This window comes from Contarinia nasturtii, unplaced genomic scaffold (assembly GCF_009176525.2).
Source record: "Contarinia nasturtii isolate CC-2019 unplaced genomic scaffold, AAFC_CNas_1.1 Cnas_scaffold_129, whole genome shotgun sequence".
Lineage (NCBI taxonomy): Eukaryota > Metazoa > Arthropoda > Insecta > Diptera > Cecidomyiidae > Contarinia > Contarinia nasturtii.
Genome location: NW_022197486.1, coordinates 10,535,599 through 10,554,212, shown reverse-complemented (window position 1 = coordinate 10,554,212; position 18,614 = coordinate 10,535,599). Strand labels below are relative to the sequence as shown.

Here is an 18,614-nt window from a genome sequence, read left to right as displayed (position 1 = left end):
AAGCTGTCAAAATCATATGAATAATGAGAAAATTCAATATGGCAAAGATTTGTGTGTAAAATTGGTATCAAAATAATAAAATTTTGAAAATTGTATTTTGTTTGTGTTAAAGGAGTTTTATGTTGTGGATAAATGATATTTTATCTCGACTTATACCAAATATTAAATGAATAAGTTGTAAATTTAGATTGAATGGAAATCAATATCACCAAAATTACACCAAGTTCTCTTATTCTTATCATGAATATTTTGAACGTAATTGTTTACTAAAAATCGTTTGCTATCATTTGAATATCAGTATTAAAAGAATAGAGAAGCATCCAGTGTTTGTCGAATGGGTCAATAGAATGAACCATGAGTTTTAATTGAATATTGTGATCACGAGACCTTTTTAAACGTTTCTTATTTAAACACAAACAGTTTAAAAATTCAATCGAACACATAACAATTATCGATTTTTTTGAGTCAAAAATTCAAATTCAGACACGAAGAAATGGCGAGTACAAATTTGGTTGTACCTGTTGTACTATGGGGGCCATACGAACCAACCCATTGTGTGTCCAGCGTTTTTCTATCCAGAGATCTTAAAACACTGGCCACTGGTTGTTACGATGGACAAATATGCCTATGGTAATTATTATCACTATTATTTTTCACCAGCAAACATTATTGAGCCAAGGTCAAAACATTCGGCACTATATTTCACATCGATTGATTTCATCGAATCCAATTGGAATTGATTCTAATTAATTGACATACAAATAATTGTAGGAAAGTGAATCCAGATACTTTAAAAATGACACCACGATGCTTGCTCGTTGGACACACAGCTCCAGTTTTGTGCTTGTCACGCGCATCAATCGTACTTGACAATAATTTCTTGGTCAGTTCCTCTGAAAATGGTGAAATGTGCACATGGGATTTGGTTGATGGCAAATGCAAAGAAAATGTTAAATTGCCACAAGTTCATACAAGCATTCAGGTAATATTATCAAAATTGGAAATTAAATTGTGTTATCAATAACAATGATGTTTTATGTTAGGCCTATCACATGTCCAATTGTGATGATATTCGACTTTTCTGTAATGGTTACTATGCAGAAATTCTTGTTATGGATCCATTCAGTTTGGAAATTATATTCTCGTTGAGTTCAAAAGTGAAACCAGATTGGATTTCTGCATTACACGTAAGTTTTTACATTGTTTTATATAATTTACAATGTCAAAATGTCACATATTTATTGCAAACAATTACGTTGTTGACCGGTCAAAACAGGTGTTACGGCCATCGAAACGCAAGGATGATGTTGTTCTTGCAATCACTACCACGGGTACTGTAAAAGTGTGGACGTTGCTGGGAAACGAAAACAAATATTCGGATCCAATTTACGAGAATGAATCGAAACAAATTCGCTGCTTGAATGCGATCAGTTTGAATTGTTGTACACAAAATCAACGAACCGTTTTAATTGTTTGCACAAAATATTGGCAAATCTATGATGCTGGCGATTTTACTGTACTTTGCAGCGTCATTTCGCCATCGGGTGAACGATGGTTGGGTGGCGATTTTCTAGCACATGATCGTGTCATCCTGTGGTCAGACGAGGGCAAAGGTTATTTGTATAGACTGCCCGCAAAGTAAGTGATCACTATCAAAATTAACATTCATATCATACCATGTCAAAGCCGATTTTACGTTTCATTTTCATTTCAAATTTATCATTCAAGCATTTTGTTTTATTCATGATTTGGTTTCATTTTCGTAACTTTTTCCAATGGATTGTATTTTAACTTTACATTATTTCTTTTTTTATCATCGATTTTCCTATCAATCACATCAAGTTTTTTTTAATTGCTTTAGATGCTTTCGAGTCATTATTTTGAAACTTAAAAAAAATTATTACCGAGTAATTTCTGAAAAACCTGATATGGAAACAAACTTTTGAGTTGTTTAGAAATAACAAAAAAAAAAACTCTTTTTTGAACATTTTTCATTTTTAGCTTTCTGCCTGGAAAAAATCCAACCGTTAGGTTAGCATACATTAAATCGTTTGTGTTTTGATGTTGTTAACTATTGACTATTTTTCCGTGTAACAAAAAAAATACATTCTATTATACATGCATATTTTCAATTACATATTTTGATTGACAATTTGATTATTATATTTTTCGCTTGCTTGGAATGCTTCATGTTCAATTACATTTTTGTTACAATTTCATTCATACGTGTAACAGTTTTGAGCACCTCCGAACTCTTTCTCTCTCCCACTTTAAAAGACCTATTCCATTTTTCATTTTAGCTGTATACCCGACAATAAGGAATTCCACTCACCATCACAAGCCAAAGATCAACCGGTTTTATACTGTGTTTTACAACATTCCGTAGATCGTGTAAGTAAATTGGTAAATCAAAAATCATGTAATGAAATGAAATTTAAATGTTGAAAATTTGTTGCAAAACAATAATTAAAATCAATACATAATCCATTATAGCCATTATCTTGTCCACCGGCAATGAAAATCATAACCACTAGCCGAAATGGAAAATCACAACGTTTTCTGCTGAGAGGAGATTCAGAAGGATATGTCACATTATGGAATGTGCCCGATATTACAATTGAAGAAGTCAAGCAAATTCAGGATAGAAACACTATTAAAAGTATGCACTTTCTCTAATTCTTTGCATACATTTTCACTTTTCACTTTTCATATCATATTTTCGTTATATTTGAAATTAGCTTTAACTCCAACGATATGTACGAGCCTAAGTGATGCATGGAGTTTAATGAAACCGCCACCAGTCGGAATTCTTGATCAATTAAACTCACCAAATGAGCCATCAGTTAAATTAACAGCGAGTATTTATTTACCGCAACAAAGTCGCTTGGTTGTTGGTCGTCAGGATGGTTCCATCATTATCGTTCCAGCAACACAAACAGTTATGTTGCAATTGCTTCATGTGAATCAAATAAATTATGCCGGTAAGGAAAATCATCGAAATGTTAACGAAAATGAGCAACAACTTTAATATAATTAATAAATGCCATTATAGATTGGCCATCACATCAAATATTGTCAGCGCATCGAGGTCGAGTCAATTGTTTATTATGTCCATCGTTAGCTCATCCGCGATACGATAAATCGCATTTATTGTCGGGTGGTGTTGACTTTGCTGTATGTCTCTGGGATTTGTATAGCGGAACACTATTACACCGTTTCTGTGTTCATGCTGGCGAAATCACTCAGCTTTTAGTTCCACCGAATTCGTGTAGTGTAAGTAATGAAGTAGTTCATTGGCGATAAACAAATCTTTAAATAATTATGTTATTTTACAGCCACGCGTTCAGAAAAGCATCTGTTCAGTTGCTTCAGATCATTCGGTCACTTTGTTGAGTTTAACTGAACGGAAATGCATATGTTTGGCCAGTCGGTGAGTTTAATATAAAGAACACATTTTTCGCACTTTTCATTTTGTCTAAATGAATTTTTTTTTTTTTTTTTTTTGCACATCACCAGACATTTATTCCCAGTGGTCAGTATAAAATGGCGTCCATTGGATGATTTCTTAATTGTTGGCTGTTCGGATGGAACTGTTTATGTATGGCAAATGGAAACTGGACACCTCGATCGCGTTTTACATGGTAAGTTTCTCACATTAAATGCTGTATAATTGGATTTTTGTTTTGCTATAATATTTTTTTATTTGTATATAAGGTATGCTTGCCGAAGAAGTGTTATCGGCTTGTGATGAAAACGCAACAGATGCATCACCACATGGTTCAACATCAGAAATGGGCTTAGCTAATCCGGCTGTTCATTTCTTCCGTGGTCTTCGTCATCGTAATTTGAATGCCATTCGACATGCAACACAAAGAGGCATCAATCAATTACAACAACTACACGCACACAATAATTCCGACAATATTTTCTTGATGAAAAATCGAAGCAGCCCATTAACGATTCAAGGCTTACGCACGAATCCAAAAGGTAAGACAACAATATTTTACTTATTAAAATTGAGTGAGATGAAAACTAATTACATTTCTTTTTAACGTTATTAAGATGCGGAAAGTCATATCCTATTCTTTGATATTGAAGGCTTGATTTTTGAGTTACACAGCGAAGAATATGCTGCAATGAGCTCGACCACATTAGAAGTAATTTATTCAAGATTTCTGTGCAGAGATGATGGTTTTTAAAATTTACTTGGTTTTCATACAAATAGGCACTGGGACTAATAACATCAACAGCTGGACCATCTCAACATAATGATGCTAGTAAAAAGATATCCGGTAAGTTTGACTTCTGTATGTTTACGTTAATGCTCCATTCACAGTACAACATTTTATTAGTCAACTTGTGAAAATTTGAGCAATTACCTAATCGATATGTAATCGTTTCTTTTTTCTGACAAAAATCATTCGTATAAATGGTTGTGATATCAGTTTTGTTTTGAATAACAAAAGATTTGGTTAAAAAAAATGTTTAAACTAAAGCAAAACAAAGCACACACACATTTCCTCCATCCACCAAATTAATAATTTACAAATTAAAAATCCAATAACATTTCTATGATAAAAATCCATTTGTGATATATTTAATAATTGAAAAAAAAAAAATTTTGGTTTTTTTTTTTCAATTGAAAGATTTCTTTGGACGAGTTAAAAACAAAGCCGGCGACATGGAAAAAATTCTCAAAGAAAAAGACAAACATGGTTCGAATATATACCTTTTTTTTAAATTTGATTGGCAAATTGCTTTTCATAGAGTTTCGGTTTTGTTTTCGCAAATATAGCCACTTTTTGTACCACATTTTGGTTTAAATTGATTTTGCTCATTTTACACATTCATTGCATTTTGGTTTCTCTTGCATTTGGTTGGCTTTTTAACAACAAACAAAGTAACATTGTTTTATAGCTCTCACACTTGATTTGATTTTTTTTTTGTTTATTTAGAATTATGGAGTTGTTTTTGAATCGAATTATTTTTATTAGTTAAATGCATTTAATCAATTTAATTTAATCGTTTGGTGTGTAAACGTTATTTAGATTTGTCTCCATCCAGATATTTTCAGCACATATTTATTTATGATGTCTTCACCAATGATATTTTTAGTTATTTAGTTAATTTTGTTACATACGCTACCTTTTTTTTGCATATGTGATATTCCATGGTTTTTTTTTGCATGCGCTAATTACTTCAGTGCTATAATTCATATTTTGTTCTGCAAGTGTTGATTCTTATGTTTGTAATCGATTTACGTCTTCTTTTCTTTTTTACTTTGGTAGTCATTGAAATTTGCTTGTTTTTTTTTTCGTTTTATTTGGTAGTCTTTGAATATCGCCCTGAAAATTCTAAAAACAAATTGAAATTCATAAATTGCAGGAATTTTGCAAAAAATGAAGGAAGGCGCTGAAAAAGTTGAACTCAAAATTCAGGCGAAAGTTGAAAGTTTGAAGACCGCCAATGAAGGTGACAAAGGTATGCAAAACGATCGTTTCGTTTCGTTTGGTCACACTGTTTCGCTTAGAAAAACCAAATTCGTTCATGTTTTTGATTTCTTGTATGAATTTATTCATTTATTTCGATTTCGAAATTGTCTTAAAAACACAGTTGCATTTTAATAGTCATTAACATGGGAATTTCGATTTAAAGAAAAAAGATAATCCATTGTTATGTTATGATGAGTGAATTGGTGTTCAGTCGGTTTTTATCTATTTTCGTAATGCGTAGCTGTATACAGCTGGGTATGATGGATAAGCGTATGAACGATAGAGTGGTGCATTGTAGTACAATGAAGAGTATGCTGCTGGTGCTGAATATGCTGCTTGGGCTGAATATGCTGCTGGTGCTGAATATGATAAGCTCGAGATTGGATAGGAGTATGCTGAATAAGCAAGTGGACTGTATGAGTAGGCTGAAGGTGCTGGAGCGATGGCTGGAGCAATGGCTGGAGCAATGGCCACTGAACGGCGACTTCGTGATTTTGCCTAAAACATTTCATTCAAATTAAAAACAAATACACGCACCACATGGGTTAATTTTTGATTACCTCAACAACGATACCTTCGGCATCGTTAAATTCGGCTGGTTTTTCAACGGCTGCAATGATTGGTTGAATAGCGGCCGATGCTAGGGCGCCATTTGGTGCATTTGGTAATGCATTTGATGCAACACGATAGCCAGCTTGATCGGCAATATATTCGGTGGTCAACAATCGACCGTCGGGTGCAACATAAGAGAACGAACCAGCCTTGTTACCTTGTGCATCTTGAACAGCATCATGCGATTGGAATGGTTCACGGTGTCCATAAGTCGCTTCGCCCAATTCATTTTGTGAATGATATTGTGATTTTCCTTCGCCAATAAATTTATTTTCAACGCTTAAAATTTGAGCGGCAGCTGGTGCAGCAGCAAATCGATAGAATGGTTTTGTTTCATAAGCAATTGGTAACAATTTAGTGGTGGGAATAGCATAGGCTGGTGCCGCGGCAATTGTACGGAGTTCAGTGCTTAACGGAGCTGCTTTAAGGATCGGTTGTGCAATTGCCTGGAATGCAAAATTACCTGCTTGTAATGCGAATCTACTACTAACTGATAATAAACGACGGAAAATATTCCAAGAAATACGTACGGGTTGTATGAATTTCGCTTCGGCCAAAATTGGTTCTGCGGCCAATGCTGGGGCTGCAAATGCTGGCGCAGCAAATGATGGAGCGCCAAAATTGTAAATTTTTCGCTCAAAATTTCCGCCAGAGCGTACGTGTGCATAGTTGTTGTATGATGGTGTTTGTACAGAGGTGCTGTATTCATAGCTTGGCTTTGGTTCGTCTACAATCAACGACGAATAGGCCAATGGAGCTGGAGCCAAAAATGCATTCTCGGCACACGCCACACCAATCAATGATAATATAAGCTATTTTCATCAAAGAAAAATAAAATACAATTGAAATAAAATTAATTCGATTCATTGGAATGAACAATTACCAAAACTCTCATGATTAACTTTTATAATCGAAGAAGATAAAAAACTGCTCAGATATGAACGATTCAGCACAAGCTTTAGAATGAAACTGTGATGATTTTGCAAAAACCTAGAACCTTTTATACTTAATAGCAGATGCTGTTGTCACATCTTCATTTGCGATGCATTTTACATCGTTCGCCTATTTCATATTCTTTTTTTTATCTTTGGTCGTGTTCGTTGCGTGTTCATCAAGAACATATCGTCATTCTTTTTGGTTGGGATGATTCCATTCGATTTCTTTTTTTTTGTGGGAACAACCATTTACTCTTCTCTTCTCGTATAAAACATAGTATACAAATAAAATACTAGTTTCGCATTTCAATTCGCTAACATTTAACTTGCTCTTATTTTCATTAAGTTCCATTTGTTATTTCCTTTTCGATAAATCTTCTCCATTGGATATTTTATATATCGCATTTGTGCGATCACGAACGTAAGACGAGATACATGGGATCAACAAGCGATACGATTTATCAACCAACAGAAACTGTATATGTTCAATAGTTTACATTGATATCGCCGGACGGTGGATTGAGAGGCGGTGATGAAAGGGACGCAACATTTTTGCTCAAATTATTTTGGTTTTTCTTGTTGTTGGTTTCGTCGTCGTTGTCGATTGTCTGCATATGCATTGAAAAGCGGTTTGTTTATGTCTAGTTATGATGATACCTTTACACACACGGTAAATGGAACAACTAGAAAGAATTTAAAAGTTACATTCACATTAAAGAAAAAAAGAATGCAATAACATATGATTTCTTGTTGCATCTTAGTGTCTTCACTTCGATACAGGGTGTCATAAAATACGAAGAAACTTGTGACAATGCGCCTTCTATTTATGAAGAGGATTTTTATACATTGCGATCATGCGACTAAATCATGAATTAAATTGATTTTACGTTTTAACAAAATAAAAATCTCAAATTGGGTTTTTATAATCAAATCAATTTTCAAACGTTAATCCAAGTATTCTCATCAATTTGCACTTTTTAGACTCACAAAGTTTCGGACATATATATTTAAAAACTTCTAATTATACACCCTTTGGAATTTCATGCGAGTGTAATGAAACTACAAACAATAAAAATGCATTAAAATTGTCGAAATGCTTGTATGCCAATGTGAAGACGAAAAAGCTATGTTGTGTGCTCCATTACTGTCATTACATTGGCTATGACTGACTATTTTTATTTTGTAAAGTTCAAGGTGATCGAAAATATTGCTGTACAAAATGTTCCGTTTTGTTATTTATGTGGATTCACACCTTTTGGAAGGGACAGCATGTGTGTTTGTGTGTGTGTGAATGTGCATCACTAAAGAAGAAAAAAAACCGCTCATTATAAATGCGTTCGCCCATTTAACTGTGTATTCGTTGTTACTGTATCAAATCGAATGTCGTCATTTATGTTATTATTTATATGCCTTGAAGCCTAGCTTGAAGCACATCTGCAATCGCGATAATCGACCAAATCAACCGGACCCAACGTAGGACCCCATTGAGATTTTATGAATATTGGCCATAAAATTTGACAAATAATTTGTCGTCTTTCGATATGTTTCGTGAATTACCTATAAATTCTTTTTTTGTTGATATAATTTGATATTTTTGTTTCAATTTTATGTGCGGCAGTTAAAAGCGGCTCTCTGTCAAATAGTAAATGATACGCAGTATGTTCATATAAAAATATTTTAAAGGATTTTAATTGATCGAATCGATTAAAGAGTTCTGTATATAAGCTGAAGTTTTAATTGAAAGTTGTTTGCCAGTATCACAGGACGTTTAACAACAGAAAATAGCCAATAAATCGAACATTTCGCATTCGATCTTAGCATGGTTTTTAATATGAAAAACAAGTTTCTTCTTTCATTGGTTATATTGCTCTTCTTTGTCAGGATAACAATTATATGATGGACAATTTATGCTTAGATCAAGTCATGTTTGCTCATACCAGGTTCGAGTTGTTGGTTTTGTCACATTTAAATGTTCACCTTTTTATTAGATGTGTGTATGTTCGCTTTTTTCTCTTGCTCTAAGTCGGCATTTTCGGCACTAAAAAAAAAACAAAAACTCGTATGTTGCACTTTATTCTCGGATCAGCCGTGTCATTAATAATTTATTTCAGGAAATCGTTAGTATTGACTGGAAATCAAAACGAGAATAAAAAAAATAACGAAAATAACTGGCCGATTTGTTGTATGCACATTGATTGATATGATTGAAGGTGGGGATGAAGATTTCACGAAAAAGAAGATGAATGTGATACATTTTGTTAAATGACGCCGCAATGCCAATTGATTACATCTTTGCTCTCTGCGAAATAGCTTTGAATCGATTAATTCTTCTTCGTTGTTTTTTTTTTTCATTTCGTACGCATTGTTGTTCACTTATTAAAACTGGTTCATTACATTTCATCTTGAACATAAAACTTCACAGAAAAAGACGCACGTAACTCGTTTAAGTACATTGAATGTCAATTAAGATTCATATATCGAACATCGAAATGATTGAACATATAACAATTTACCTGATTAGTAATTACAATGGACTTTAAATTAATCTATTTAAATAAAAAACACTTAATTGTAACTTTCGTTTGGCAAATAAATTAACAGTTAATTTCCAATGGGTTTTTTCTTCTTGCAGATGGTGCGGATGTATTCAAAAAACTATCGCCACGAATGGAAGCAACCCATGTTATGGAAGTTGCACAGCTATTATTATCGTTAATTCATTCATGGGGCATCGATTTACATTTGGATAAAGTTTGCGAAACACAATTGGGTCTATTACGGCCACAGGTAATTTCAATGCCATTGATTTGACTCAGAGAAAAATCACAAAATAAAAACTCGAAAAAGAAAAGTGTCCATCATTCAATTTGCGAATCTATGAACTTTTAGATTCCGGTATCATTTGGTGTTTTATCGAAAGGTGGTTACATGTCACTATTGTTACCAACATGGCAAAATGATTTGGTTGTGGATACAACAAAAATTCCAGATGACATTCAAATAAACAAAGAGCTCACACCCGAACTTATTCGCCAAGAAAATTTAACACGAATATTTACGGCACGTTTACATTGGGAATTAAGCACAACGATAACATCAAACCATCTATTGGCTATGGTGGCAATGTCCAACACATTAATGTCAATGCAATTGGCCACATTCATACCGGAACACGAACGTAATAAAAAACTGCATCGACATTCAAATCGACCTGGATCAGCTGCATGGTCAACGGAGGAGCACGAAGAACTATTCACACAACAACAAGCTCAAATAAAACAGGGATGGAGCCTTTTATCAACACACCATTGCTTCTTGTTACCCGATAAAATCGATCAAATTGGTGAGTCCACAATTAATTTTTCAATTTAATTTGTTTAATGAATGAATTTTCAATGAAATACCTTAATTCCATTATTGTAGAACCACATAATTTCAAACGTCCTCAAGTTGAAATGATGGCCAGACGTTGGCAGCATCATTGTATTGAGATACGTGAAGCGGCCCAACAAATTTTGCTTGGTGAATTGGGCCGGATGGGAAAGAAAGGTCGCAAACAATTGGTAGAAAGTTGGGCACAATTTTTACCATTATACACGCACACTGAACCAATTGTACAACAATTACCACAGAGCGCATCACAGCAAAGCATCACTGGAGCACCAACAACTCAAGTTCAGGAGCCAAATGTTCGTATTACTTTATTGTCTATCAACATCAACATAATTTTTTATTAATATACGACTTTATATAGCCTGATGACTTCGAAGAGGAAGAGGAGGAGATTGTACGTAAGCCATCCAGTTTGGCCGAATTGAAACGCAAACAAACTACAGCTGTTGTTTTATTGGGTGTCATTGGTGCTGAATTTGGTCAAGATATTTCAACTGATAGTAAGTATCCCATATTTCGAATACATTCAATTTCATTGAATTTTTTTTTTTCATTTTTTTCACTCGAAAATAGCGAATAACAGCACAAAACGTCATTCAGATCAACGGCGCAAGAGTTCAGTGGTTGAAGGATTTGGCATTGGTAATAATAATTTGGCCCGTCTCACATCGATGGCGTTGACACATTTGTTGCTTGCACCGCCAACCGTTAAATTGCCAGCACATACAGCACTTCGTCGTGCTGCAATTGATTTGATTGGACGTGGTTTCACCGTATGGGAACCATACTTGGATGTGAGCAAAGTATTACTTGGATTGCTTGAAACATGCTGTGATTCGAGTCGTTTGGTGCCGAGTTTAAACTATAAATTACCACTAACACCTCAAGCTGATGCATGCCGAACCGCACGGCATGCATTGCGTTTGATTGCGACAGCAAGACCAGCCGCATTCATAACAACAATGGCTCGTGAAGTGGCCCGTTACAATACATTACAACAGAATGCCCAAACAATAAGTGTTCCACTGACACAGTCCGTGTTGTATCGAGCCAAAAAGGAGATTCTACAGTGTGTTGAGATGTTAATTGACAAAATGCAAACCGAAATGGCTACTTTATTGGTTGAAGTTATGGACATAACATTACATTGTGTCGACGCAAGCGATCTAAAAACAAAAGGCCTCAACGATGTTTGCCCATCAATTTGTAAATTCAATCAAATTTCACATTGTTCGGCTACAAGACGTATTTCGGGTTGGTTTTTATTCTTTTTAGAAAGTTTTTTTGTTTTGTTTTTACAGATTTAATGAAATATTTTTGTGTTATTGTTAGTTGGTGCAAGCAATGGAAATTTGGCAATTTATGAACTACGACAAAATAAATGTCAAATGATTCCGGCTCATTCGAATTCAATAACAGCATTGGCATTCAGTCCCGATGGTAAATTTTTGGTGAGCTACTCATGTGGAGAAAATCGCCTATCATTCTGGCAAACTAGTACAGGTAAGAATGACTGAAAATGTATACATTGTCTAACATATTCCTTTGAATTCGTTCAAATAACGCCAATTTTATTAATTTTATTTCATTAAATAGGTATGTTTGGATTGGGCCAGTCGCAAACACGCTGCATTAAAGGCTATTCAACAGCACCAATACCAGATGTAACACGTTTGAATCCAATGCGCTTGGCCAAATTAATTTGGATCAATAATCGAACAGTAACGCTCATGCTTGCCGATGGATCCGAAACTAGATTTAACGTCTAATTTCTTCTAATATATATATCACACACACACAAAAAAAAACAGTATCTTTGTTGATCATACATAATATTTACGAGAATAACCATGAAATGTTCATAAGAAATTTCATTTGTTTGAAAGAAGAAGCAGTTTAACACAATTTCAGTTGTTTTATGAAACCCTATTTATTTATATTGTTGACTTCATTATCATTGTCATCATTTTATTTTGTCAATGCAAATTGTATACTATAATTTTTTGTTTTTTTTTTTCTGTTTGTTTTCAAAAAGTTCTCCCATTTGTTTGTTTTGAATCAATTGTGATGACCATTCGTTAAAAATTATGATTAATTATTTTGTCTTTTTAAATGAAATAATCCAATATTCAATTGTGCAGTTAAAAAACGAAGTAAAAAAATATTTCAGTTCTATTTCGAATCGAATTTGTTGCCAATGGGCAACTTGCAATCGCAACTATTATTATTATTATTTTAATCGACATTTTCAATTTAAATATCAAAAAAACTACATATTATATTGGAAAAATTGCAGCCAAGCGCATTTTTCAACTAAAATAAAGTCTATCAAAAACAAATCGTTCGATTTATAAGAAACTGTATAAAATCATTATCAATTTACTCGAATAAAGCAATAAAGTGAATTAAAACCAAAAAAAAAGTATCAATGGCGTCTTTCATTTCTCCGAAGAAAAAGTGACGAGATTGTTAAAAAGTTTTATTATTCGAACCGGCCAAATCGAATCGAGTGTATCGTATTTATTTTGAAAGAGTGAAATATGAAATGCAAATAGAAATGTGGTCGGATCAATAAACTGATTTTAAACATTTTTTTGGCGTATCCACAACACAATTTATTTACTCGATCGGTTTCTCATTATTTTCCATTCGTTTCACTTTTCATTTTCCATCTCTGTTGCTCTCAGCTTGACAAAATCTTAAATTGAAAATAAAATACGAAGAGAGTCGAAAGAGGATGACGAGAGAGTGAGCGAAAAAAAAATCTGTTCAAATTTAAATGAATTCAAAAGTGAAATTATATTTATTGATTCACCAAATTGAGGAACACTCATGTATAATCCAAACAAGGCCCGCTATACAAACAATTTCCCTTTCATTTACAACACATCTCTACGAAATTTGGTTATTTATTTTCGTGACTACTTTCTTTAACCGCTTTGATCTTCTTTTTCGGATTCTCCCCGAAACGATGATATGTGATCATGCGTCATTCAGCTTAAGACAAAAATAACATGATCAATATTCAATAGTGTTTGTTTGTTTAGTTTTGTTTTGTTGTTCGTTCAAATAAACCATCAACAAATTCCACGTTTATGTCCAACCTATAGGCGCATGCAGAATATCTATAAGCTGATTTACTATGTACAAGAATAAACTTGATCTTCATTTCTTGATTAAAATAAAATAAAATAATGTATGCAAGTGACGCTACAAGTTTTGATCGTAAATATGTTGCTTTCGTGAAAAAAAAAAACCGCTTTTATTGTACATCATTGATTAACGATCCATTTACGAGCCTCTCGTTCAGTTCTTGGACCAATTGAGCACTCTTTTTTTTCGTACGAATTGCTCACGAAGAAATAAAAAAAAAATTGAAGGGAAAAAGAGAGAAAAGAATGGAACAAAAAAGAAACAAGAATTTTCGAGATTTTTTTTTTTCATTATCAGACTTCTAAAGTTCAGAAGCCTTTCTCCATCATGCGCATGCATTAAACAATTGATAGCGTTGAAGAAAGCGTCCAATAAATAATTTTGCATATGCATGCCGCTTTCTGATGATTTTTTTTTCTTTTCTTTTTTTCAACCATGAAATTAAAGTGGGATGACTTGAGGATGAGGTAAGAGAACGGCTGAATTTTTGTGATTGCAAATTTGCAAGCCATCGCGATACGATTTAAATAGCATACAAATGTGTTTCATTGAATTCCGCATTGAAAAGTCATTGCCAAAGTAGACACAAGAATCGAGCGCATAATTTATATTGATTTCATACAAACGTGCCAACAAGAAAATATATGCCATATTTATGCCTTTGTCGACATATGTATATATGTTTGTATGTAACTTTGTAACTGAATTTATGGCTCGTGTTGCTTCTTTCCTCTCTTTTAACTTCTTCTGGTGAAATGTTAAATGTGCACGCGCGCATTGCATTTCCCCAACACCAAACCATCTGATGCTCAATAGATCAATCGCGACGAACCATAAAGAAAGCAATCGAAAAAAAAATAACTAAATACAACACCGAACGATAATAACGAAAAGAGAATGAAGATAATAAAAAAAGGAAAGGTTAGCGACAGATGCGCAGCGAAAGAGAGAGAGATGCGTAAGGCAAATGCATATTATAAAATACTTCAGCGATTCACATAATATCTTCATTTGTCACTTAAAAGTAGTACAAGCCATTAGTGAAAGATTATAACGAGATCGGGTTTGTACATGCGCATAGCGATTTCAGTAAGTTATGGAACTTGCGTTCTGTTAAAACGTTCAAGAAAGTTTGTGATTGTTTCTGTTTTACTTTTATTAATATAAATTCAAAATCTCGCTGGTTTTTTGCAAAGTGTCTTTTAAAATAATTTGTGAGAAAAATATTCTAGTTAACCGTTCAAATTAAATCAAAAACATGAAGAAGATACTTGTGACAATCTTAGTAACGAATATTATTGCGTTATGTATGTCAGCCAGTATAATTGGTAAGTGTTTGGAATGATAACAGGACTTTTGCCATCTATTGCTACCAATAGCAACATAAAATGCGTGATTCAACATATTGTGATACTTGTTTTCGTTTTCGCATCACAGAGAGATTTTTTTTTTCGTAAAAAAAAGAAAATATTATTCCAAGTTTATAATATATGTTTGTATTCAATAGATTTTATATCCGGTTCGGAGAGTCGACAAAGTGATGCTGGTTCAAAAAATTGTATTTGTAAAGATCTTTCATGCATTTGTTGTTTAGATTTTAATATTTCATTTATCGATCTTGGCGGTCCAGGTGAGTGATATTTTTGATTTAAATAGAAAAACTTGAAAGAAAAAATGCTCAAAAAAGTGCTTAATTTTCATTGAAATTCATTTGAATTAAACGACGCAATATTTTATAATTCGTAAGGATGTGTACGATTGAACTATCTATCACCTGAGGAAGGAATTGCTTTGAATGTGTCTTATGGTGAGAGTCTACTGCATAATGAAGTTGTTAAAGGCCCAGATCCACCACCAACTTGTTTGAACATTTTTGCCCAGCTGGCTCAAATGTGTGCACGATTCAAAGGGCTGATGCCAACCGACGATGGTATGTACAAAGTGTTTTAAATTAAAATTCAAATATCTCTATGAAATAAGTAACTCTGTGACTCTGTGCCCTGACTGAAAAAAAATTGTATTTGCGTTAGAATTTTTTTTTTAAGCGATTTCAAAATTTGTTGTCGTTGCTTTATTCTTAAACTAAATATAAATATATGAATTCTCTGTTTTCTTTTATTACATTTTTTTCGATTACTATAGGTATGAAAGGTTGTGTGAGCTTGGAACCAATGCTTTTGGGGGTAATTTTTCAAGAAATACTTTTCCATTTGTGAAAATATGCTATCCATACTTTCGATTAATTTCCATTTGTCTCTTCTAATTCCGTGCCAGGAACCCCAACTAGACTTACCAATTGGATGTTTTCGAATGTCGCCGCGTGGCATGGAAATTATTCAATCACCAACTGAAATAATAAACGAACAAAAGCCACAAGAGACTGAAAAAGATGGAAACAGTACGAGCGAAGAGAATGAAGGTCCAGATTCATTAGCTGGATATACGGCCGAAGATATTTTGGCTGCTGTAAATGAGTCAGCTGAACAAGGTATTGCTTTAATAAGTAATTGGCTTGGTCTATCGCCAAATGCAACCGACGAATCAAATGCCGATGCAAACAGTATAACACAGCCACCTCAAGCACAACCACAATATGTAACTGAAGCCAATCATTATGCACAAGATTCATCAAACAATGGCCATGTGGTATTTGGCTCTTAATCCCATGTTCAATAAATTATTCCCCAATATTGCTCGCACTTAATTTATTATTAATCTTAAGAATAACTGCATTGCATGAGAGATTTATCATCATTGTTGAAATTATAAATATTTAAATAAACATTATAAAAATGGACACACGATTGTACGCAATGAAGAATATTTATTTATTTATTATTATGTTATTTATGTACGGTCACGATTGTAAACGTATATATTAGTATGTTTTGCGTTGTGTCACAGTTCTTCATCTTGTTTTCGCTTTATTTAGTTTTTTTGGCAGATATTTTCATGTTTGCTTTGCTTATCAAATCAAATTAGACTGCAACTGAAATGATTTATGTATTTTATTGCTTCTGAATTGGAATATCTTGTGAAAAATATTAACTTTTATTATTTTAATTCATTTTTAATCCAATTGAATATTTTATATGAATATTGTATGAAAGATAAAATTGCTGAACATTATTTATTTCGATACATTTTATTCATGCTGCCTTGTTAATGCGCGCGCGACCTAGTACTAGTTCTCTACTTGAGATAGGTTGATATTTCATAAAAAAGCAATTCATAACTATAATATATCTGATAAAATTGTCGCTGTGTTTCATTTTCTTGTTTGTAAACGTTATTCTTAATAAGGTAAGTGTATCGCGCCAATCTACTCAATTGATATAATAATTATATTAATTATAATTATAATCACTATCCAAGGGCAAAAATGATCAGGAATTCTTTGACCAGGAAGATTCAATCCGCCTTCCAACTTCAAAATATTTAAACTCTAATACTGTTTTTGACTTCAATGTTTTGAGTGACTGCTGAAATGATATAATTAAACGAATAAATTTAATCGAAAAGGCTATTAGAGAGAAAAAAGATGCTCCGATATACCTGGTTGAACATCTTCAGTTAACGTAATCAATTCTTCATGAGTAAGTAATTTTGTTTGCTCTTTGAAACTTTGAACTTCTTCCATGAATCCTTGCCAAAATGATACTTGTGGTGAAAATGCAAAAAGTTTCTGAAACCAAGAAAAAACAAATCAATTAAGTTGATTTAATGTACAATAGGGTGTTTCATTGAATACTTTGTATTATGGTATAATAGATCCAATTGTTTTTTTTTTTTACATTTTCGCAACACAATATAATAATTCAATTCATTGGCCATGTTATTACCTTGAAGTTTTTGTAAATAATTTCGGCCAATTTTCGGATTTTTGTAGCTCTCTCATTAAATTCGATGCGTTGTTCATCTGTAAAGTTCCATTCTTTTGTGTTACCAACATATCGACGAAGACGCTTGATTGTTTCAGCCACTTGTGGATTTTTCTTGAGCATCAAAGCGGTCACTTCCAAGCCCTTGTATTTTTCCAAAACCGAAATACAACGGCACGTGTCAGCCGATGATAACTGTAAACTTGATTTGATGTCCACATCATATTGCAACAGATTCACTTCGTTCATTATGATTTGAGAGACTTGTTTTATTTCGCCATCATCTAAATTGAAATAAACGAATCGTTCTTACTCATTATTCTTTCACACAACTAAACATTCTAGTTATTTCGATGCTCTGATGTCAAAAATCATTATGAACTTTATAGAGACGTATTCTCGAACATATTATGCGAAATCACTTCTTTATGAATAAAGTTTTATACTTACTACTGTCCGATGGAACACTAATTTCATCGACCTATTCATATGAAAAAAAAAAGAATTTTAGTTTTTTTATAAAATCTTTAATTTTGTTTTTGATTTTACCTTTCGGGACAGCTTTGGGGCTGAGACCAGACTTTCCGATGGTCGTTTCCGCTTTACCGGAACTGGTGGTGAATCTTCGAGTTCATCAAGGAGGTACCTGTTTCAAAAAAAGTTTTCAAACAATTAATGTTTCTTCAGTTGATCGTGTTTTCTTAATCGAGCTATGAATGACTTACTTGGTTCGTTTGATAACGCGACCACTTCGACTTTGTTTTGCATCGGCAGACTTGAGCTCGGCTTTTGTTTGTTCCTTAGCAATTGGTGTTGCAATTGGATCTGGAGTATTTCTAGCCACTTCTGTTATAACTGGCTCCTGGACTTCCTATGATTTAAAGAATATTATTGTATTACCCAAACTCGACAAATTTGTGAAAATATCGCTGACTTACTTCAACTGCTTCTGTGATAACGTGGCTATCATTGGTAGTTTCGACGCCTTCATCTTTTTCTTCATCGGGCTCTTGTTCAGCTTCGACTTCTGCTTCGGCCTCGACCTCGGCTTCGTCGTTGTCATCTTCAATTTGAGACTCGTCAATTTTCGTGCTATTTGCCTCAAGTCCAGTTGTATCAAGTCCAGTTGTATCAAGTCCAGTTGTATC

General features: G+C 33.5%; 4 protein-coding genes across 13 annotated transcripts in view; 2 read left to right on the top strand and 2 right to left on the bottom strand.

Annotated features, from left to right (window-relative positions):
• The first annotated feature begins 53 nt into the window (after positions 1-53).
• On the top strand, positions 54-12,861 carry LOC116339269 (WD repeat-containing protein 7). Of its 6 annotated transcripts, none has more exons than XM_031765048.1 (22): positions 54-630; positions 772-982; positions 1,044-1,187; positions 1,277-1,638; positions 2,301-2,403; positions 2,494-2,659; positions 2,739-2,981; positions 3,053-3,273; positions 3,336-3,430; positions 3,517-3,641; positions 3,715-3,987; positions 4,063-4,157; positions 4,226-4,292; positions 4,647-4,715; positions 5,386-5,481; positions 9,672-9,826; positions 9,929-10,382; positions 10,463-10,728; positions 10,794-10,932; positions 11,006-11,686; positions 11,765-11,935; positions 12,029-12,861. In XM_031765048.1, exons 1-22 carry the CDS (start codon positions 494-496, stop codon positions 12,199-12,201), a joined length of 4,446 nt encoding a protein of 1,481 aa, XP_031620908.1. In that variant the 5' UTR covers positions 54-493; the 3' UTR covers positions 12,202-12,861. The 6 variants fall into 6 exon arrangements, with proteins under 6 accessions (XP_031620908.1, XP_031620923.1, XP_031620940.1 ...); XM_031765056.1 differs by having other exon boundaries at positions 55-630; positions 2,301-2,391; XM_031765063.1 differs by lacking the exon at positions 4,647-4,715.
• On the bottom strand, positions 5,545-7,097 carry LOC116339300. The gene is made up of 4 exons (XM_031765102.1): positions 6,988-7,097; positions 6,635-6,916; positions 6,053-6,550; positions 5,545-5,990 (listed from the first exon to the last, which is right to left on the bottom strand). The coding sequence occupies exons 1-4, from the start codon at positions 6,997-6,999 to the stop codon at positions 5,715-5,717; spliced, it is 1,068 nt and encodes a 355-aa protein (XP_031620962.1). The 5' UTR covers positions 7,000-7,097; the 3' UTR covers positions 5,545-5,714.
• Positions 12,862-14,592: 1,731 nt separating the features above from the next.
• Positions 14,593-16,394, top strand: LOC116341711. 2 transcript variants are annotated; one of them, XM_031768957.1, is made up of 6 exons: positions 14,612-14,674; positions 14,818-14,913; positions 15,093-15,215; positions 15,333-15,515; positions 15,728-15,768; positions 15,860-16,394. In XM_031768957.1, the coding sequence occupies exons 2-6, from the start codon at positions 14,844-14,846 to the stop codon at positions 16,244-16,246; spliced, it is 804 nt and encodes a 267-aa protein (XP_031624817.1). In that variant the 5' UTR covers positions 14,612-14,674; positions 14,818-14,843; the 3' UTR covers positions 16,247-16,394. The 2 variants fall into 2 exon arrangements, with proteins under 2 accessions (XP_031624809.1, XP_031624817.1); XM_031768949.1 differs by having other exon boundaries at positions 14,593-14,913.
• Positions 16,395-16,575: 181 nt separating this feature from the next.
• The window catches only part of LOC116341687 (hepatoma-derived growth factor-related protein 2), a 4,067-nt gene continuing 2,028 nt past the window's right edge, over positions 16,576-18,614 (bottom strand). For 2 of the 4 annotated variants that reach the window (XM_031768910.1, XM_031768928.1), the window contains exons 6-12: positions 18,405-18,614; positions 18,192-18,337; positions 18,016-18,112; positions 17,917-17,947; positions 17,428-17,750; positions 17,141-17,270; positions 16,576-17,067 (exon numbers count right to left, since the gene is read on the bottom strand). In XM_031768910.1, the coding sequence (XP_031624770.1) occupies positions 17,024-17,067; positions 17,141-17,270; positions 17,428-17,750; positions 17,917-17,947; positions 18,016-18,112; positions 18,192-18,337; positions 18,405-18,614 (981 nt within the window). In that variant the 3' untranslated portion in view covers positions 16,576-17,023. The remainder of the gene's footprint in view (positions 17,068-17,140; positions 17,271-17,427; positions 17,751-17,916; positions 17,948-18,015; positions 18,113-18,191; positions 18,338-18,404) is intronic. The other 2 variants (XM_031768919.1, XM_031768937.1) reach the window with 2 other exon arrangements.

What these genes read in the sequence shown, in the direction of transcription:
- LOC116339300 (XM_031765102.1), bottom strand. An exon ending in AAGCGAAATTCATACAACCC is followed by an intron (nt 6,551 to 6,634) that starts GTACGTATTTCT and finishes TTTGCATTCCAG; the next exon opens with GCAATTGCACAACCGATCCT. An exon ending in CCGAAGGTATCGTTGTTGAG is followed by an intron (nt 5,991 to 6,052) that starts GTAATCAAAAAT and finishes GAAATGTTTTAG; the next exon opens with GCAAAATCACGAAGTCGCCG.
- LOC116339269 (XM_031765048.1), top strand. Translation starts at nt 494, where the DNA reads ATGGCGAGTACAAATTTGGTTGTACCTGTTGTACTATGGGGGCCATAC. An exon ending in TTGTATAGACTGCCCGCAAA is followed by an intron (nt 1,639 to 2,300) that starts GTAAGTGATCAC and finishes TTTTCATTTTAG; the next exon opens with CTGTATACCCGACAATAAGG. An exon ending in TGAGCTCGACCACATTAGAA is followed by an intron (nt 4,158 to 4,225) that starts GTAATTTATTCA and finishes TCATACAAATAG; the next exon opens with GCACTGGGACTAATAACATC.
- LOC116341711 (XM_031768949.1), top strand. Translation starts at nt 14,844, where the DNA reads ATGAAGAAGATACTTGTGACAATCTTAGTAACGAATATTATTGCGTTA. An exon ending in TATGTCAGCCAGTATAATTG is followed by an intron (nt 14,914 to 15,092) that starts GTAAGTGTTTGG and finishes TGTATTCAATAG; the next exon opens with ATTTTATATCCGGTTCGGAG. An exon ending in TATCGATCTTGGCGGTCCAG is followed by an intron (nt 15,216 to 15,332) that starts GTGAGTGATATT and finishes ATAATTCGTAAG; the next exon opens with GATGTGTACGATTGAACTAT.